Here is an 18792-nt window from a genome sequence, read left to right as displayed (position 1 = left end):
AAAAAGCCTTTTATCTATATTTGCCATTTCATTGATCTGTTGCTTTAATGTCTGCCTCTGAAAGGCTTTATCCGGTGCATCTTCATCACTACCATCACTGTGCACTACATCTAGCTTCCCACATGTTTAAAATATTTAAACGTGAAATATAACCAATGATTAGCTGAACACTCTGCCACTCATCTTTGCTGAACAGTTCCTTGTTTGTTTTTTATTCATCATACTCTTCATTTTTTTACAGAGATCAGTTGGATATTCCTTCTTTTCTGTTTCAATTATGTTTTTAAATCCACTGTGAAGAAATGACTTGACTGGAGAACCTTTTGACCCTCCAATATTAGCATCAGTCCCCAACCAGCTGGAGCACTATCGGGGCCTAAAGGCCTGGTAACACATCGTGAGGATGAATTGCGGATACAAATTTTCTTGGGATTCGGGCCTTCGTTGTCATTCGCAACAGAACTGATCAAAATGTCAAATTTTCCGCAATAGTATGCTATGCTGAGAAGAACAGTATGAATTACGAATATATGAATAATGTATTGTGTATGTATCACGAACAAAAGCGCAACAGAAACGCTTAGATCCGTAATATACGCAATATATTATTTACATTCGTGAAATGCACGTGATAGGGGTGCTCTACTTATGGTTGACATACTCCATACATGCTCTCCTAGTCTGCTAGGAAGCCACAATTTACCTGTGAGTTGCGGATAAGAGCAGAAAACAACGCATGTATTGCATATGTATTGCTTATGCATTGCGTATGTTTTGCGTATATCTTCCGCAACCAAATTTTTGAGCAGCTCATAAGTCTCGGGAACGGAAAAATGTGCCTCTTTCGGATTGACTGTACACCTTTCCTAATGTCCACAACAGCTGCATGGCAGTCTCTGATCCATCAAGGCGAAGACAAAGCTGTGTGCATGTCATTGGCTGAAATAACATCATGTTTTGCATTAACATATGAAATTTACCCGGATGAAAGGCTTTACCATAGTCCTATCTAACAATGATGAAATTCACAACAAATCACATCGACCAGTGGCTAACGTTGCAGACTGTTATCGTATTTATATTTCATTTTTACCGTCGCCAAAGAGGATATGTTTTTGCTTCTGTTTGTCTACATGCTTCGAATCTAAGTCTTTGAAAGACATATTTTTGCCGTTTTTCCACCCCTGTCGATAGTTATATTATTCCTGAATGGATGGCTCCCTATGAAAAGTTCGTTCCCTATGCCACGAACTACTTCTGTCCTATACGAAGATAACTGTCTCTTCCCAAGTGCAGCATACATGTACGGAATACGGCTTCAGTGTACGGTTCAGGCCGTTCATCAGAGTCATTGAGATGACATACTTTTAATTATAGGTACATTTACAATGGGAGCCATATGTTGTGTTGCTGGACATCCAAAGAAGTAAACAACACAGGTAAAACTGTACGCAACATACAGCGTGTCTTTGCTAATTTGTGACAACCAATTGTTCAGCATTTTACTTACCTTAGCCTGATAAAAATGAGCCATTGTGTATATGTATGATTTAAAGAAGCAGTCCAAAAGATCAGAGGTTTCAAAGATAAGGCATGGCTTAACCTGCACCAAGTACTGTTAACCGGTTAGTAAAATGATCAGGTCGCATGACATGACGCAAACACACACAGCAGTGCATGTGTATCATATAGCGTACGGTGCCTTGTACGAGAGAGTCCCCCGTGATACAGGGTCTGGTTTCCAGTGATTTGTACAGGTAAGTCACATCTTAGATTTTATCCACTTACGTCACACTAGCCTTAACCTCTATGAACCGAAAGAAAGACGGACTTCATTTACACAGACCATCAGTTTTTTAACGCCGGTAGTGTTGATGTGCAAATAAAAAGACGGTTCAGATGCTATCCTGATTGATATCCTCGGTTGGCTAACGTGACGAAAACCATGAAAAGGGGGGTCAAAGCTCAGCTGCTTATAAAGCATTTTATAAAACCTTTTGGGTTGAATTCTTCAGTAGGCTATGTAAGGTGACCAGGGTTATTTCAAATTATTTCAAAGGTACATGGTGATAGAAAAACAGACCAGTAAGAAGAAAATGCTGTGTGCCGGTCAATGAACAGTAGAATACAATATACTGCGGCACTTTAGATTAAGACTGAGTTCCCATACCTAGAACGATCTTACAGGATCGATCCATCTCCAAGGGGTTTCAGCTTAAGCGGCTTCGATGTCTGGCACGCCTACTGAAGCTGCTAAACGATAATTAATTACCTCGTAGCAGCCTCAGCAGGCGTGACAGACATCTAAGCAGCTTAAGGTGATTGCAATTTAGCGAGAATCCCCTTGGAGATAGATCGATTCACAGTTAGTACAATAGGGTGTGGGAATGGTCCCTAAAAGTCAAAGCTACATATATAGATATATAGATCACCCGGCCTCATGGGCCTACAAGTCACCGAACTTTGCACACATATCAGAAACAAAACAAAACAAAACAAAAAACTAAGATTAAGGTTGAAAGTTATAACTTAAGCAAATTTATAATTTATGCTACACTAAACTCTTGAGCCCTAAATAGCACTGACTGCCTTAAACTAAAACTGCTCTTAAAATAAATTGCCATGTCTTTAGGTATATTTTCAATTAAGTCAATCAGTATTTTGGATAAATCCTCCCTGTCAACATGATTACAGTCCAAGTCTCCCATAATCTTACAGCGTATGTCCTCGTATAGGGGACATACCAAAACAAAATGAAGCTCATCCTCAACCATGTTCTTATCACACAATTTGCAAAGGCGGGGCGAAGCCTCTTCCCCCACGTAGCGGCCAGCCTCTAGTCTCAGCGGCAGTATTCCGCATCTAAATTGGCGTAGTACTGATCTTAATGCCTTACCCATAGACAACCTAACATATGACTCACAAGTGAAGCACATATGTTCTTACCTTTGACTTTTTCAGAATATTGTTTTTCCATAACACCTTTTACAATTCGATAATTTTCCCTAATGACAGCTCGAAGTCTACTGCGGACCGCATATTGAACATATCTTCTAACTGTAGCTTTTGCATGATTATTCTGAGATCGCTACACCAATTGTTTTCATTTAACATTCATCTAGGTTAGTTGCATAGTACTTAGCTACAAAATTGCATAGTACTTAGCTACAAAATTGTTTAGTAAGATGCGAATCTGTCATAGACGGTATGTGTTCTTAAGATATTTCAGGGTTTTTCTGTCACTTTGGATGCCATTCAGTCCAACAATGACTTGTGATTTGAGAGGGCAAATATAGGCAGCCCCCTTCTTAATGCTGTGTCATCTGCTCTAAAGTGGCGCAATGGGGACTGACTTACACATGGAGCCCTACTAGCGCACGGTATTCTAGACGAATGTGAAATTCTGCTGTTTTTGCAATTGCTGTATGACACATTCGTACTATACAATTTTTGGTGATTTTAGGTGACGAAAAAAGAAAGGGATGCTGGAATGAAAAACATCAAAAACGAACGGAACAGACAGCTTTCGTTGTGAGAAAAAACTTCCAGGGGATCTAATTTCCACGGGTGTTAAACTTTCCAGCAAGGCACTGCGAAGGATGAACTCTCCAGAAGCTGCGTCATCCGGAGCTAGTGATGGGTGCGACTCGTCCAGAGAAATTCTTTCGAAGGAAATTTTTGAAAACGCTGATGTCCATTCTATCGTCTTCCCCAAGAAAAAAATCATAAAGAACTTAACACTCTTGTGTGTGGCTTTTGTTTTTATGTTTGCAGCAGTCCAATCCTTGTTTGCGCTGCAGAGTAGTTTAAACAAAGATGAAGGGCTGGGAGTGTATGGTCTTGCCATTGTCTCCATTGCGGTGATAGTGTCATGCCTATTTGTTCCATCTCCCATGATATCTCTTCTTGGATGCAAATGGACGATCGTCACGGCGATGTTCTGTTATGTACTCTACATTGCAGGAAATTTCTACGCCGTTTGGGGTACAATGGTGCCGGCCTCCTTAATCATGGGGCTGGGTGCTGCACCCCTGTGGGCTGCCAAGTGTACATATTTGACAGAGTTAGCGCTCCAATATGCAAAACTGACTGGAGAAACCGCCACTGCCGTAGTGAATAGATTTTTTGGCATTTTCTTCGGATGCTTTCAAACAAGTACGTATAAATCTTGTATTAGAAATGTATCCTACAATATTCCACACACCATTTTCATTTAAGTTGTTTCTGACTTTTTTAAAACTACCTCCTTACAGAAAATGTGCAGTGCACGCATTTTGGTCAAACAAAAACTGATCACCTGAACGTCTTTATTTCTGTGTAAATTTTCTCATCACATACGTCAACTGTCATTAATATTTCTGTCCAGTGATGTTCCTGGCCAGTGGACGGAGGAAAATATTTGGAGCAGCTAAGCAGGTTATTTGTATTTCAACTTTTTGTGCAAGTGGGTTGAACTCCAAAGCCGCAATTGCGTTGAGTAGAGATAAGATTGGTATTTTGTCTTTTAACACACAGTCCACTAAAATAATAATGCACAAAGTACATGTAATTACAGCTTTTGTGGAGCCCGGTGTTACAGGCATGGAAGTCCGGACTCCCATATGATTAGTACAGGCAACGGTAAGTTGGAATATTGGGACAATGTCACCCGTACAAAGTAATGGGAAGCGGACTACGGTTCCTAGCGGACTTCCATTCCTGTTACACCGGCAAAAGTGGTGTTCAGTTCGAAACCCTCGAACCCCCCCCCCCTCACACACACACACACACACACACACACACACACGCACACACGCGCACACTACAGCCCTGGGGCATAAGTAGGCTCAGCACCTGTGGTCTATTTAATAGGCACATTTGAGACGAGAAAAGTCAAGATAGTAACGTGGACATTATTTAAATTGCACTGTGTGTAAAAGAAGTAAAATGACGTAGTTCTCTCTGCTCAACGTACATGTACTTTCGGTTTGGAAGTTCAACCCTTAGTGTTTTTCATCGAGACACTGACCGAAGGAAAAGTAAGAGACTCCTGATAGGAAAAAGGGTAACATTTCACAAATCGACCCGCTACCCCTCCTCCCCCCCCTCCCCCGCACTTCAAGGCCCTGTGTTACCTAACTTGTTTCATTGCTAATAGAAATGATCCCTAAAAGTAAACAGTATATATTGGACAATTCTCTCTCTTTCTTTTCTAGGTGTCATGTTGGGTAATTTCGCATCTTCTCTGATTTTGAGTCAAAAACCGGAGAACGAAACAGAAATTTCCAAAGAACTTCTCGACAGATGTGGCGCCTCCTATTGCACGGGAGATGAGGATTTGGGAAATGTGACACACGCAGGTCTAAAAAGGCCACCGGCAGAGACAGTAAGTAGCTTTTTAAGAAAATCCCGTCCCCAGGTACAGCAAAACATTTTGACTCTCTTTTTTTAAACATTTCAAACAAATTGCATCAACAAATTGCTGAAATGTCATGAAAATATTTTCACATGCATGTTTGCAGGCAAATCAAATTCCTTAAATGAAATGAATTTTTCTGAAATATATAATGACGGTGCCTTTAAAAACATTACATAACAGTTATATGATGTTACACAATCGTTTTACCATGGGATTTTCATTTAAACTTAGAACTTTGTAATATCTAAAAGAGTGCATCAAGCGTTATATAACTGACTTCTCGGGGAATACATGGGCTAGGTCCCCATTCATAGAAACGCGTGTTCTGGAGTATGATGTAATGGAAATAAGAGAGCTTTGGACACCTTTCACTTAGAGTCCTTCATAAAAGATTCGATGTCCTTGTCGGACTCATTTCGAACTATAGGGATTTTAGTCCCTTGGCATTGTTTTTGCGCTGTATATTTAGAAGTTGTAGCTTTAGAAGAGTGTCATGAGATTAACCAATTCATAATTATTCTACATTTTAAATGAATTAAATAGACAACAACGTTACATTTTCAATTTATTTCACTAAATTAGATTACTCGTGAAAATTTTCAGGATTGCGCCTTTTACAAAGCTCTTCCGTTTGATACTTTCTTAAACCTCTCTATCAAAATGCTTTTAAGATATTTCTGAGGCCACGCAAGTTTGAGCCAAAAGATGCATTATGGTAATGTTTTCGATGTCTTTTATCAGCGATTTAATAATTAATTTTTTTTTCAAATATGTATTAAATTATTTCTGAGGCCTCACAAGTTAAAGCTAGAAAATGTTTTGATAAGATGCTTTCGGTGACTTTTGACCATATCAAGTCTGCACAACACACACTGGCCAAAATTCACATCAGGCTAATAGAGAGCTAATCAACATCTTTAATGTGTAATTGTTGGAGATAAACGCACCTAACTTCATATTATCGGTTGGTAAAATAATGTGTCATCTTTCATTGGAGTTGACTGCCACATGCTGTTGTAACTTGTATACATGAAAGTTTTAACTCTACTCGGTTATTCTCAATCATATTTTCATCGTCCAAAAATACAATGCAATAAAAATTAAACACATTTCTCTAGTATACACGTGTTATGCTTATTTTCCTCCAGATTTACACTCTGTGCGGAATGTACGTAGCAAGTGGGGTAGTGGCGATCTTAATACTTGTGACATTTCTTGACCGACTGGCCGCACACCCAGATACACCAGGCAAGAAACGGCCTCTGATTTCAGTGCAGCTTCTCACGGCCACGTTTCAACAAACGAGGAGACGTGAGCAGCTTCTGCTCATCCCTCTCACCCTGTATAGTGGGTTGGAACAAGGATTTATAGGTGGAGATTTCACAAAAGTAAGTTTTATAAATTCACTTAGACAAAGTCAGATGTACCACGATAGTGCTACAATGAAGTACATGTATATACATGACTTCCCTGGCTAGTTTGCACCTTGCAAGAGATGAAAAAGTAAAAAGTAACGGCTGGCTGCGGTTTAATTATTCATTACGAAATCCTAAATAAATATGGTTTAATAAAGATATAATTACAGGCTCTCTAATACTACTAAACCCAAAAACAAAACTGATCACCTGAACGTCTTTATTTCTGTGTAAATTTTCTCATCACATACTGCATGTCACTGTCTGTTAAAGACTTCATATTTACCTCAGGTACAGCAACAAACAACAGTTTTCTCTCGGCTAAATGCTCACATTCACTCAAAAAAGACATGTATCTCATGTTCGATCGCGTCTTAGTGCAGGCATTTTCTATTTGTCATTGGAGTTTGGGTTTTGATTATCACCCTCTTTCCGTCAGGATCGCTAAGCCTTAACTTATTTTGGGTTAAAGGGAATTTGTTCCTAAATATGGTTAAAAGTCCATACTTCTTTTTTTTTTTTTCAGATTTTACATCGTATCAAAGAGCTGTGCCGCGAGGAAATTACAGTTACGAAAACGAAGTTATTTTTTTATTCTTCTCTCATTGTCTATAAAATACAATCATCTACAATTAAAGTCATCTTACACATTACACTTATCTCTAAAACATAAAAACAGACATCTTAAAACTGAGTAATCTTTCTGATTAAATCAATTTTTAAAACATTGCAATGTTTCTACATATTTTTGAGAACAAAGCTTTGATCCAAATTTGACGTTTTAATGTCTCCGAAGGTTAGGACAAAATAGCTGACGGCTTTTTTTATTGAAGATCTATTCTTAATTATGGCACCTGGGTGAAACACAAGTTTGCGGCATGTTGTTTTAATGACACCTCGATATAAATAGTTTAGCAGAATTCCAGCTTATTTTGTGGTTTCTGCAGATTTATAATGAAAAACTTATTGACATGTCAATCTGTGAAAGACGGTAGAATTAATTCAAGCATATTCAGAATTAACATACTACATGCGCATTCATCTGCTGTTTTATTTATGAACAAAACTTCTGAATAATTTCAGGTTTAAACGTGGTTGAAAAAACTTTAAAACTGTTCTTGAAATTGGCCCATAGATATTCAAATGGGCTTAGTCAAATTAAGTAATCTGTGATTTTACTGAAACTGTTAGAAATGAATATGGGGCATATTCTGTATGAATGCGTGTGCATGGTGAATAAGCCATGGTTTTTATGAAGCATTTTCCTTTGTTTAATGATATATCATTTCAGTCGTATGTGAGTTGCAGTGAAGGTATTTGGAATGTGGGCTACGTGATGCTTTGCAATGCTGCCGTAGATGCCGTATGTTCCTTTGGTTTTGGGAAGTTGGTGAAAGACATTGGAAGAATTCCATTTTTCGTTTTTGGTAACTAATTCTTTCTCTTGGATTAGATAAAACACGAATCTAATATTGAGAAATATGTTTGCGAATCAACGTATAATTAATGTTGACACGTGTTACACAAGAAAAGTTCAGTGGTATTATATTTCATTGTTTGGTATTTCTTATCACGTGTTTTGATAAACATTTTGTTAAAAGAGTAGTCACAACCATTCAATGACATTTCACTCTGTACTGCTTCATGCACAAGAATGTTAAAAATAAAGCAGCCTTTGGCACAAAACTTGCTTGAAAATAAAACATAACACATTGGTGTTCATGTGGGAGCATACATATCTTAATGGACAGACACCAGGCCCGTAGCCAGGGGTGGGGGGGGGGGGGTCGGGGAGGGTTCGAAAGAACCCCCCTTTTTGCCGGGAAAAGGTCCCTTCTGGGTAAAATTTAGTCTAGTTAGACAAAGGTGACATGGTAAAAGACCCCCCTTTTTGAAATCGTTGGCTACGGGCCTGGACACCGTGTCTGGACATATAGCTATCACCTGCGTGTGTTGTCTGTCGTGCATACTATATTTTCCAAATATACAAAGTAGTACATTATAAAGAACTGGTGATCATGCCGATGTTTTTATCATAAACGTTGCATTTACATTGACACAAACGTCTTTGTACGCTTCCATTGTTAGGTTGCTTCTTTATCTTTATCTTCTGCCTGCCCATGAGACAGCTTTGCTGTCTTATGAAACCAAATGTATGTTAATAGGTGCATAGGCACAGTTGCTGCATAATTACCATTACTTATTTAACTTCAGGTTCTTTCCTACATCTGTCGCTGCAAGTGGTGTTTTTAACATGGCAGCCCACCTCAGACAGCCTAGCTTTGCTGTTTGTGTTTGCAGGACTTTGGGGGATGGGAGACGCTATATGGCAAACTCAAATTAATGGTACTGATCAATGTAGCCTAAGCCACAAGCATTGACGGATCAAGAAGTTATAACTTCTTGAGTAGAGACACTACCAAATGTCTGTTTGAAAGCCATTTTTTCACTGAGAAAGAGAGAGAGTGAGTGAGGGAGGGAGGGAGAGAGAGAGAGAGATTAGGAAAGGCAAGAAAACAAGACAAAACAAAACAAAAAAGCCAAAAAAGTAAAACCTAGTTTTTCAGTAATTTACTGTCGATTCTGATATATCTGTTTTATGCAATTTTAATCGCACATATAGAAAAGGAACATACCGTTATATTCTTTTATTTTCACAGTATTAGTGTAGTTAAATTTTATGGTTAAAGACATCAGCTATGACAGTGGCAATTTAAGGTGGAGAGGACAAAGCCCAGGTCATTTTCATTCTCTAACTTCATTAATGTAAGAGTTTCAGTTATGTGCTCCCAGAAGCTTTAAAAAATAATGAAAAATATTTTTTCAGCGTTATATGGAGTAGTGTTTCACAACAACCAGGCGGCAGCGTTCTCTAACTACCGCATGTGGGAGTCAGCTGGATTCATGTTGGCCTACGTCTTCAGTTTCCAGCTCTGTGTCTATGTAAAGGTGTACATCCTTATTGGCACTTTGGCCCTGGGCATGGGGGGCTACGTCACAGTGGAGGCCTTGCAGAAGAGGCAGACGCCTGGTCGAGAACTAAATACAGAGAAGACATCAGAACTGCCGACAGTGAAGGCATAAAGTTATAATGATTATCCCGTTGTGCTTTTATGTCTGTTTCCTTTTTTCTGTTAGAAGGTTGGATGAATGGTAAAATTCTTACGTGAAATTTAGCGTATCCTACAACCACTAAGACTCGAATTTACAATACAAAGTGTACGCAACTCATTGATAACATCCAGGGACCCTCTGACCATAACGTCAAATACTGCTACATTGCAAAACATCAAGGACTGTGTAACTCAATTCAATCAAATCATCAAGATAGGTGACTTACAGCTTTCGCTCATTCTTTCAAGTGCAAGTGAAGTGCTTCTTGAGAATGCTTCTTGAGCTTCCAACGGTTACAATTACTGGCCCAGGTTAAAATCTCCGCTATTGAATCCGTGCCACATATTGTAGTCCATAAGCTTTCACCCGCTTTCTTTATTTCCCCTTGCTCGCTTCCCCTCGTTTCTCCCTCGTAAAGCCACACTTTCTAAACTTCCTTTGCCAATTGCCTTGATAACCTGTCCAAGTCCACGGAATTGCCTCTGGATGATGGTTTGGAGTAACGCACGTTTACATAGTTATAATGGTTAGGGTTAGTTTGACTTAACTGGGTCAAAATCTAGAGCGAGGCTCACCTGCACAAATGAATGGGAAGCGGACTCTGTCACGTAACACCGACTCCCCTCTCCAACTCTCACTACCTAAACAGTTGGAGATTTAGGGGGATGTCAGAGGGGTCCTGACCCCCCTTCGATTTCTGAAAAAAAGATCACACCAATGGTCCCCTCTTGAAATTAGAATTTTGACTAACTGAATCATAGCATTAAACCATACTTAAGGGCACCCCTAAAATACCAAAAATTTCGGGGGCCTTCAGCGGCCCCCGAACCCCACGCCAAGGGGAGAGAGGTGGGGGCCGGCTTTGCATCTGCGAACCCCCCTTTAAAATAATTCTGGATCCGCCCCTGGGTGTGCAAATATATATTGATAGCTTGGCATATAAGGGGTGTTTTTGTCTTGAGATAAAATGGATTGTTGGGGTAAAAGAAGCACTTGAAAACAATAATAAAGGATACCAAAATTTCTGTCTATTGTTTCTTTTTCTTGTTATTCGTTTTTGACTTGATTATTCGTTTGTGCATTTTATTGAAATATTCATGAAGCCCAGATTTTGGAAGAAGGGCAGCTGCCGCAATGAAGCCCACATAATCTTCTAGCTCATTTCATTTACCTGCACATTTACCACATCGTCTCCATAATAACAATATAAGCTCTTTCTGTAAAATAGCAAAATTTCTGTCCACAATTAACTGATTTTGCAAGAATGAAATACTGCTTCATTTATAAATTACGACACTGACTATATTTCTAAGTTTAAAGTAAAACGAGAAAAGTTGAAAAAAAGAGAGTAAACGTTTGAATTTTTTCTATAAACATCGCAAAAAATACCCCAATACCCGTCAAAAGTCGGAACTGTATAAGATTTTCACTTTTAAGATAACGATTCCCTGTTTATATTTGAATATGCGTAGGCGCTGGCGGTACACATGGTTTTAGTCCCGACCCGCATGTTCCGCCGGCTTCGCCGCCATCTCACCGTTACCGCTTCTCCTCCTAGACTACAAGGGCCTGCGTACCCATCTCTTGGATTTAGGTCACCTATAATCTCAACTCGTTCCATGTAATTTTGGGGTCTGTCGGTGCCGGGGTCTAGGTGTGGCGCTCATTGCAACGCACCCTTGTCCAAAAATGGCAAAATTAAATGCTAATTATCTACCATACGGAAAGAATTATGGGAAAAATTTCTACAGACGGCTGACAGAAAGTCATATGTGGAGATTTCATATATGCCCTTGGATTTGACCTTTGACCTTTATTTCAGGGTCAAACGGGCCAAAATTTTCAGAAAAAGGAAGTTTTTTACGAAAGAAAAATTATTTGCGCTTATGTTCAGACAGATTTGGAATTATTTGCGCTTATGTACACAGACCTAACCTATAATATTATTGGCAGGTGTTACCCTTCAGGTCATCTTTCATCTCCGTGAGTTTGGGGTCAATCGGTGCATTTTCACGGGAGTAGCGACCAAAAGCAGGGGTGGATTTAGGCCGTCTTCTGGGTCTTCTAGAAGACGGTCAGATTTTCAAGTTTACATTGTCAGCCATCTAATGTTTTCTGTCGGAAGACGGTCAAAAATGGAAGATGGATCAACGAAGATAATTTGGAAGACTGTCAGAAAATATCTCTGGATCCGCCCCTGAAAAGATACCGAAACTGAAAACTGTCTCCAATTCGGGAACCGTTAATGCTAGAGACCTATTCTTTTTTGCATTTTGTAGAGCATGTCAAGCCTAACACTGAAGGTGGTCTCCGTTTTTTTTCCGAACGGTTTACGAGTTATGCTGTATCAAAAAGTACATTGTGGTGGTGAAAGCAAAATGTGCAATACGGTAATGTGTAATAAATTTTGAACCCCTGGAAAATAAAACAGAAGACCGAGGCAGACAACTTCTGGTCAAAAATGACATTATTTCATGAAATTTGAACATCTGGAACTTCTGAGCACCTCCCATTTCAAGAATTTCAACCAAAATGACATTTTCTTTATTTCAATTAATTTTTTTGTTGGAAATTTATGGCACATAATTTAACTCCAAAATTGTAACATTTAATCCCTTATATCTCCATAGTTACTATAGAAGTTGAATAGGAAGTCATATACTGGCAATCTAATTGTGACCTTAGAATTGACCTTTGACCTACTTTTCACCATGAACTGAACTTTGCAACATTTAAGTCCCTAATCTCTCCAAAACTGGCAAAGAAATGCCCATAGTTACTATTGAAGTTGAATAGGAAGTCATATACTGGCAATCTAATTGTGACCCTGAAATTGACCTTTGACCTTATTTTCACCATGAACTGCACTTTGTAAATTTTCTGATCTTTATATCTCCAAAACTGGCAAAGATATGCACATAGTTACTGTTGAACTTGAATAGGAAGTCATATACTGGCAATCTAACTGTGACCCTGAAATTGACCTTTGACCTTATTTTCACCATGAACTGAACTTTATATCCCAAAAACCGACAGAGATACACCCATAGTTACAATTAAAGTTAAATAGGAAATCATATACTGGCAACTAACTGTGACCTTAAAATTGACGTTTGACCTACTTTTTATGATGAACTGCTTTTTGCATGTTTTCTGGCCTTTACATCTCCAAAATTGCCAAAGAAATGCCCATGGTTACTATTGAACTTGAATAGGTAGTCATATACTGTGACATTGAAATTGACCTTTGACCTACTTTTTCACCATGAACTGAGCTTTACATATTTTCTTGTCCCTCATATCTTCAAAACTAACAGAGATATGCCTAGTGTTGCCTCATGGTTTTTTTCTTTTGTCAGCATATATGCAACACTGACAACACATTTCAAGGAAAAACAATAGGTCTATTGTCTAGAGAAACACAGGAGTGATCAATGTTAGGAAAATACAGGTCATTTCGAAAATCTGCTTGCTTGTACCATTTTTAGTTATATTTTTTGCATATTTTAAGAATTTTGTCAATTACATGATATAGAGCTTCTCAAGCACAAGACTGGTGGTGGTGGTGTCCCTTTTTTGGGGGGGTTTCCATTCGAATACGCTTACTCCAGCTGGTGGTACAACATCCGGAGGCGGTATCGCCTCTCTGATCCTCTAGTTATTTTTGTGTAAAGCTCTATTTTAAAAGAACGGAAAGAAAAGTCTTCAAACTATTTTATTTGATGTAAAAGTTTCATATCGATGGCTTTATTTAAATTAACGTTTTTTTTTTTTTGGTTTTAAGTCACCAGAATGCGAGTAAAAAATGATGAACATATTAAATCTCTCAAATATCTCAAAATACAGAGAAATTGGTAATCAAAACATGTGCTCATTTATGTACCTGTTTAATGATGTTGAAATTCGTGTCTTTGCAGTATTTAAGGCGATGGAATTACAGCCTGGACCGAAGCTATGATCCAAGATTGAAGTACATGTAGCTCTTAACCAAGAAGCGAACATCCTCATGCAGTAAATAGACAACAATCTCATATTATTTTTGTATTTTATATCGCCAGCCGGTCAGTTATTCAATCTGAAGTTGCCTTCTACAGTTGCAGGGGCCCGATTGGGGGGGGGGGGTCAAGGCGGCCATGACTCCCCCCCCCCCCCCCTTCGGTTTCTGAAAATATCACATTAATATCCCCCCTCTTAAAATAAGAGTTTGATTAGCTGGTTCATAGTTCTAAACAGTACCAAATGGCATTGTTTTTCCTCCAAAACACCAATTTTTTCGTGAAGGGGCCCCGGACCTCACCCCAAGGGTGACAGCGCAGTCGGTAGCGTGCACGGCTGCTAATTAAAATCCAAAGCTATCACCTACCATGATTTCTCTGTATAAGACCACGTCATACAGTGGCGGGTTTAGGGGGGTGTCAGGGAGTCAAATTCCTTGGTATTTCATGATTAGTTTCGGATAAACTCGCGGGTTGAACTTCCAAGCCGAGTAGGTAGGTTTGTCTTCATATTATATTTCTTTTCTTTTATAAAGACGAGATCCTATTCATGCCGGTGTGGCAGGTATGGAAGTCCGGACTCCCATATGATTAGTACAGGTTAGGGTTAGTTGGAGGTACCCCTTATTGGAGTCAGTATATAGGACGAATGTCACCCTTACAAATTAAAGGGATGCGGACTACGGTTTCTAGCGGACTTCCATTCCTGTTACACGGGCAGTAGACCTATAACGTGATTCGTCTAATGATATTTCTTTACATGTGTGTGTGTGTGTGTGTGTGTGTGTGTGTGCTCGTGCTTAACGAATTTCCCAGAGGGAAACTGTCTTTTTCCCTTGTACCAAAGCTTTCTTTCACTTTTCCCGACACTCTTCACAAATCTGAAACAGTCTGGAAATTTTTAAGAGTCCTTAGCTCACACCAACGATGGTTTTATGAATTCACCCATCCATTCAAGCTCAATGCTAGCGCTGACTTCTGGATTATGTGCTATCAAATTCTGGTAAAACTGATTGTTATTGCGACATTAATTTGTGTTATTTAATTGTGAAATTGAGATTTAAAAAATTTACTTGTCCTCAGATAAGTTAAACAAGAATTGGTTTAGGTACTTATTGTTTGTTTTGAATCCTACGTTTTATCTTTCTATTCTAAAAGGCGATGGCTATTTATATATAAAATTGCACAAAAATTAAGTAGAGAATATTGCTCTAACACTAACGAGGCGACATTTTAGAGTAAAAAACGGGATATTTGCTTGAACTAACCGTATCTCTTCATGTATTTTGTGTTAAATTGTGAAACAATGAGCAAAATAGTAAAACCTCAAGCAAAAATTGAAATGTCATTAATCTGGTAACGCTGTCAAATAACTTCCTGGCCACACCTGGCAAGAAGAACTTACGCCTTTTCTACCGGTGCACAGGGTGACCAGAGAAGGTTCACTGGCTTCACCACATCTACATGTATCATATTGCTGCAGATGAGATTGTCACAATCGACAACCAAGTGTTGAAATGAATATAGCAACTGGATATCATCATATGTTGGAAGGCAAACGCGTACTTACCGAATTTGAAATGTCCCAAAGTATTATTTTGTCCAAATATCTTGCAACGCTAATTATCTAATCCATTTCTGGCAAGACATTTAAAGCTAGATTTTTTTTTGTAGAAACGATAATATATTTCAATTTTAAATTTCAATTATAATGATTTTAATTATAATTTCAATAAATAATATATGTCTAATCAAAGTTCAGGGACGAATCCAACACTGTTTCTTGATTAAGAGAAAATGCTTTTTTCTCAAGGAAAATTGAATGTGGTACGAAAATCCTGGATATCGTATCTTTAAATTAACCTCTTAAGGAATATTACAAAAGCAATTTAAATTGATTTTGCTTGTTCTTTGTATGTCTCAAAGCAGACCATACCAAGGGCAGCTTTACTGGCCTCCGTGACATGCCACTATGGCATAGCAGTATTTGTCTTCTCGCACTTGTTTCCGCAGATATTTTTCGATGTTTTTCCAGGTGTAGTAGTGAATATCCTCATGTATCCTTACGGAGATTATTGGTGTCAGACAGAGTGTTTATAGTAGGCCTACTGATTTTGTCGTGGGCGTCTTGTAGGCCCCGTACTTTATAGTTTATATATAGTAAGCATAGATTTTACCTTGCTTAATAAGAACTGTGATGTTATAAGGTTTAGTATAGGGACGCACAACCTTTAGGTATATTTTGTTTGTTTATAATTGTTTGTTTATAGGAAGCGTAATAAGAGTACGACGACAATAAAAAGTTTTTGGGCTGGAAGGAATGACTCTTCTCTTACTTTCTGCTAAATCTGATAAATGTCTTAAACGTAGAAAATGGAGACTATCAAGACACCACCGTGTTTAAATCGTCTCGTCAAAATTATATAGCTATTAACGTCAATTTTTCGTACAATCAATATAATTTTATATTGGCCAATCATCACCAAAGTCTTGCATTTGATAAATGAATAAATAAATGAATAAATAAATTAATTAATAGATAAATAAATGTATGATTAAACCCCTTTGTATTTAAATAGGCTGTAAGAAGGGATCAGTGAATACATGATGCTGCTGGCTTTAAGTGTGTTATCAGTGGGTCATCTTATCTTGAAAGTCTATCTCCCAACCACTGGCTAGATCTTATCTGGACTTCATTTCCTTTTCCTTCATCTCGTTCATCTTGTAACCTTGACCACGAGACATTCGCCCTCAGCAGTCTTGAGGCCCTCTTGTATGGGGTATTTAGTTTGAATATTTGATCGCATATTTTTCTTATCGGCTTCTATTCCAAGAGAGGATCAGATTGTATTGCAATAATACAATGTGGAGCAGGTCTTAGTTTTGTGAAGGTAGACAAGAAAATGTGTCGGGGAGGGGGGGGGGGGAGAGAGAGAGAGAGAGAGAGAGAGAGATGGGTGGGAGGGGGGGGGGAGCAGAGGGGCGGTAGAAGGTGAGCAGTGGATGAGCCAGAAGTGATGCGTGCAATCCAAATACAAAAAGAAAAAAAAAGGTCAAAGGTTTTACAGCAATAGAACATCTGTTGGAGGGATTCCATTCACTATATGTTATCTTTCCTCGCTGTTATCTCGGAGAAATCTATTTATTCTTGTCACAAATAGATCTATGTGTGCACTATGGTACTGGTACACCCGGGATATTAAGCAAGGACTGTTTTATAACATGAGCCCAAACCCGTTATCGGCTCGGTTGAGTCAGTGAATTTTTATTTGAAAATGTCACTGGTTCACGAGATTTTCTTTTTTTTCATATTTTTATCGAAGTCTGCCTCGAGACCGAGATATCCTAGGTGACTGCCAGAGTCTCTCCCCTGATTCCGAGTCACCGGCTGCTGTTATTTCCTAGGATTACTGGAATTCATATTGGTGAGTGCAGACATGGGCGCTGTGTAGACATTTATAATAATAAAGATCGTTATATGTTGGGTTGACTTTTCAATACTGTGCAAATTTTGGTTTGATGTGGAAGAAGAAGAACATCTCGTCATTCTCATAGAAGTAAAAGCACATTTTTTCTGCGTGTATTTTTTTAGGGTGCGGGATTTTTAATGTGATATGCGCCCACTATCTCTGTTCTGCAGTAAAGTAACTGCCCTGTGGTCCACTGCTAGGAAATGTCCACACTCTCGATCATATTTTTGGCAATTTACCGAACAGGGAGAGCATATAATCTTTTGATATCCTGCTTCTGCCTGTATACTGACGTTCAATGTAGATTAGAATATACATGTATCATACCAAAATGGCCATTTAAATGGGATAAGTATTAAATACCAAAAATTAAAATAAATGAAATAAAACACTGGTAATAATAATAAGTGATTCTGGTTCCCGAGATAGGAATAAAGCATGGGATAAAATAGGACAGGATAAGAAAGGAATGACTGTATACCGTGGAATGAGGATAACTGATAAGAAGACAGCAAGCCAACCACGGGATATAGACAGAGATGGAGCAATATAAGCCACCAAAACAAATTTTGATCGGTTCTTTTCTCTCGCTATTGATCTCTACTCTTAGTATTTCAAAACAAAGTAACTCAGTGGGTTTTCCAGACTTATTTTGTCACAGATGGCCTGTACAAAAGCAAATGGCATCTCTCACCATTGCTCCAATCTGCTATATTGAACTTTGAGAAACCTTTTTTTGGTAGGGGGAGAAAGATTAAATATTAAAAGTGCTAATTTTAGTAAAATGATGATTATCCATTCCAAACTTTATTTTCTTAAAAATCAGCCATTGGGCCTTTGAAACAAAAACAACAAATATTTTATCGATTTGTCGCAGACATTCTTTATGAATAAATGTACTTTTTTAATATGTTGCATGCGAGAAAGTGCCCCATAGGCGCGTGCGGAGCCTACGAGCTTTCTGTTCTCATTAGAAACAAAAGCAATCACTTTGCCGTCACTAAACAAGACCTCTGAAAACTGTAGATAAATCAATTAGCAATTCACCTACATGTCATAGATAGCAGTCCGTGTACGAATAGCTATTAACACGCGAAAAACTATGTAAAGGGCATCAATTGCCGGCTTGATACCGCGAACCCCTGGAGGGGCAGAAGATCACCAGGCGCTCGGTTATCAGACTACAGGGACACAGGGTCAAGACCTAATATGTAACTGAACAATTTGTGAAATTCCTTTCATCTGAAAAAATATTCCACATGAAGTAGCAATCTTGTTTGACAGCTATCCGGTCATCCGTTTCTGTTCTTGCTTGGGCTGCAGTCCTGGCGAAAGACTATTGAGGCTAGGAGAAAAGGGAGGGGGTGGTGCGATCCCAAACCCTTGCTGCCTCCCCACAA

The 18792-nt window shown here is 38.7% G+C and overlaps 2 protein-coding genes across 5 annotated transcripts in view; both read left to right on the top strand.

Annotated features, from left to right (window-relative positions):
* The first annotated feature begins 930 nt into the window (after positions 1–930).
* On the top strand, positions 931–10952 carry LOC106158278 (N-acetylglucosamine transporter UNC93A). Of its 3 annotated transcripts, none has more exons than XM_013534199.2 (8): positions 931–1439; positions 3464–4155; positions 5196–5365; positions 6547–6786; positions 7340–7381; positions 8105–8240; positions 9028–9159; positions 9641–10952. In XM_013534199.2, exons 2-8 carry the CDS (start codon positions 3600–3602, stop codon positions 9895–9897), a joined length of 1533 nt encoding a protein of 510 aa, XP_013389653.2. In that variant the 5' UTR covers positions 931–1439; positions 3464–3599; the 3' UTR covers positions 9898–10952. The 3 variants fall into 3 exon arrangements, with proteins under 3 accessions (XP_013389653.2, XP_013389654.2, XP_086868074.1); XM_013534200.2 differs by lacking the exon at positions 931–1439 and adding an exon at positions 1606–1757; XM_087011948.1 differs by lacking the exons at positions 931–1439; positions 7340–7381 and adding an exon at positions 1607–1757.
* A 5746-nt stretch (positions 10953–16698) lies between these two features.
* The window catches only part of LOC106158288 (uncharacterized), a 56801-nt gene continuing 54707 nt past the window's right edge, over positions 16699–18792 (top strand). Inside the window, exons 1-2 of one of the 2 annotated variants that reach the window (XM_087012256.1) lie at positions 16699–16813; positions 17246–17347. The gene's annotated coding sequence lies outside the window, so the exon portion shown is untranslated. The remainder of the gene's footprint in view (positions 16814–17245; positions 17348–18792) is intronic. The other variant, XM_013534212.2, reaches the window with a different exon arrangement.

This window comes from Lingula anatina, chromosome 4 (genome assembly GCF_051362555.1).
Source record: "Lingula anatina isolate TDL-2025a chromosome 4, LinAna3.0, whole genome shotgun sequence".
Lineage (NCBI taxonomy): Eukaryota > Metazoa > Brachiopoda > Lingulata > Lingulida > Lingulidae > Lingula > Lingula anatina.
Note: the sequence above shows the minus strand (reverse complement) of the source record. Positions and strands in the feature narration are given on the sequence as shown.

Bases quoted from the DNA above. Each gene is read 5' to 3' on its own strand.
- LOC106158278 (XM_013534199.2), top strand. From the start codon at position 3,600: ATGAACTCTCCAGAAGCTGCGTCATCCGGAGCTAGTGATGGGTGCGAC. The intron at 4,156-5,195 runs GTACGTATAAAT...TTTCTTTTCTAG, and splicing joins CTTCGGATGCTTTCAAACAA to GTGTCATGTTGGGTAATTTC. The intron at 7,382-8,104 runs GTTACGAAAACG...ATATCATTTCAG, and splicing joins TGTGCCGCGAGGAAATTACA to TCGTATGTGAGTTGCAGTGA.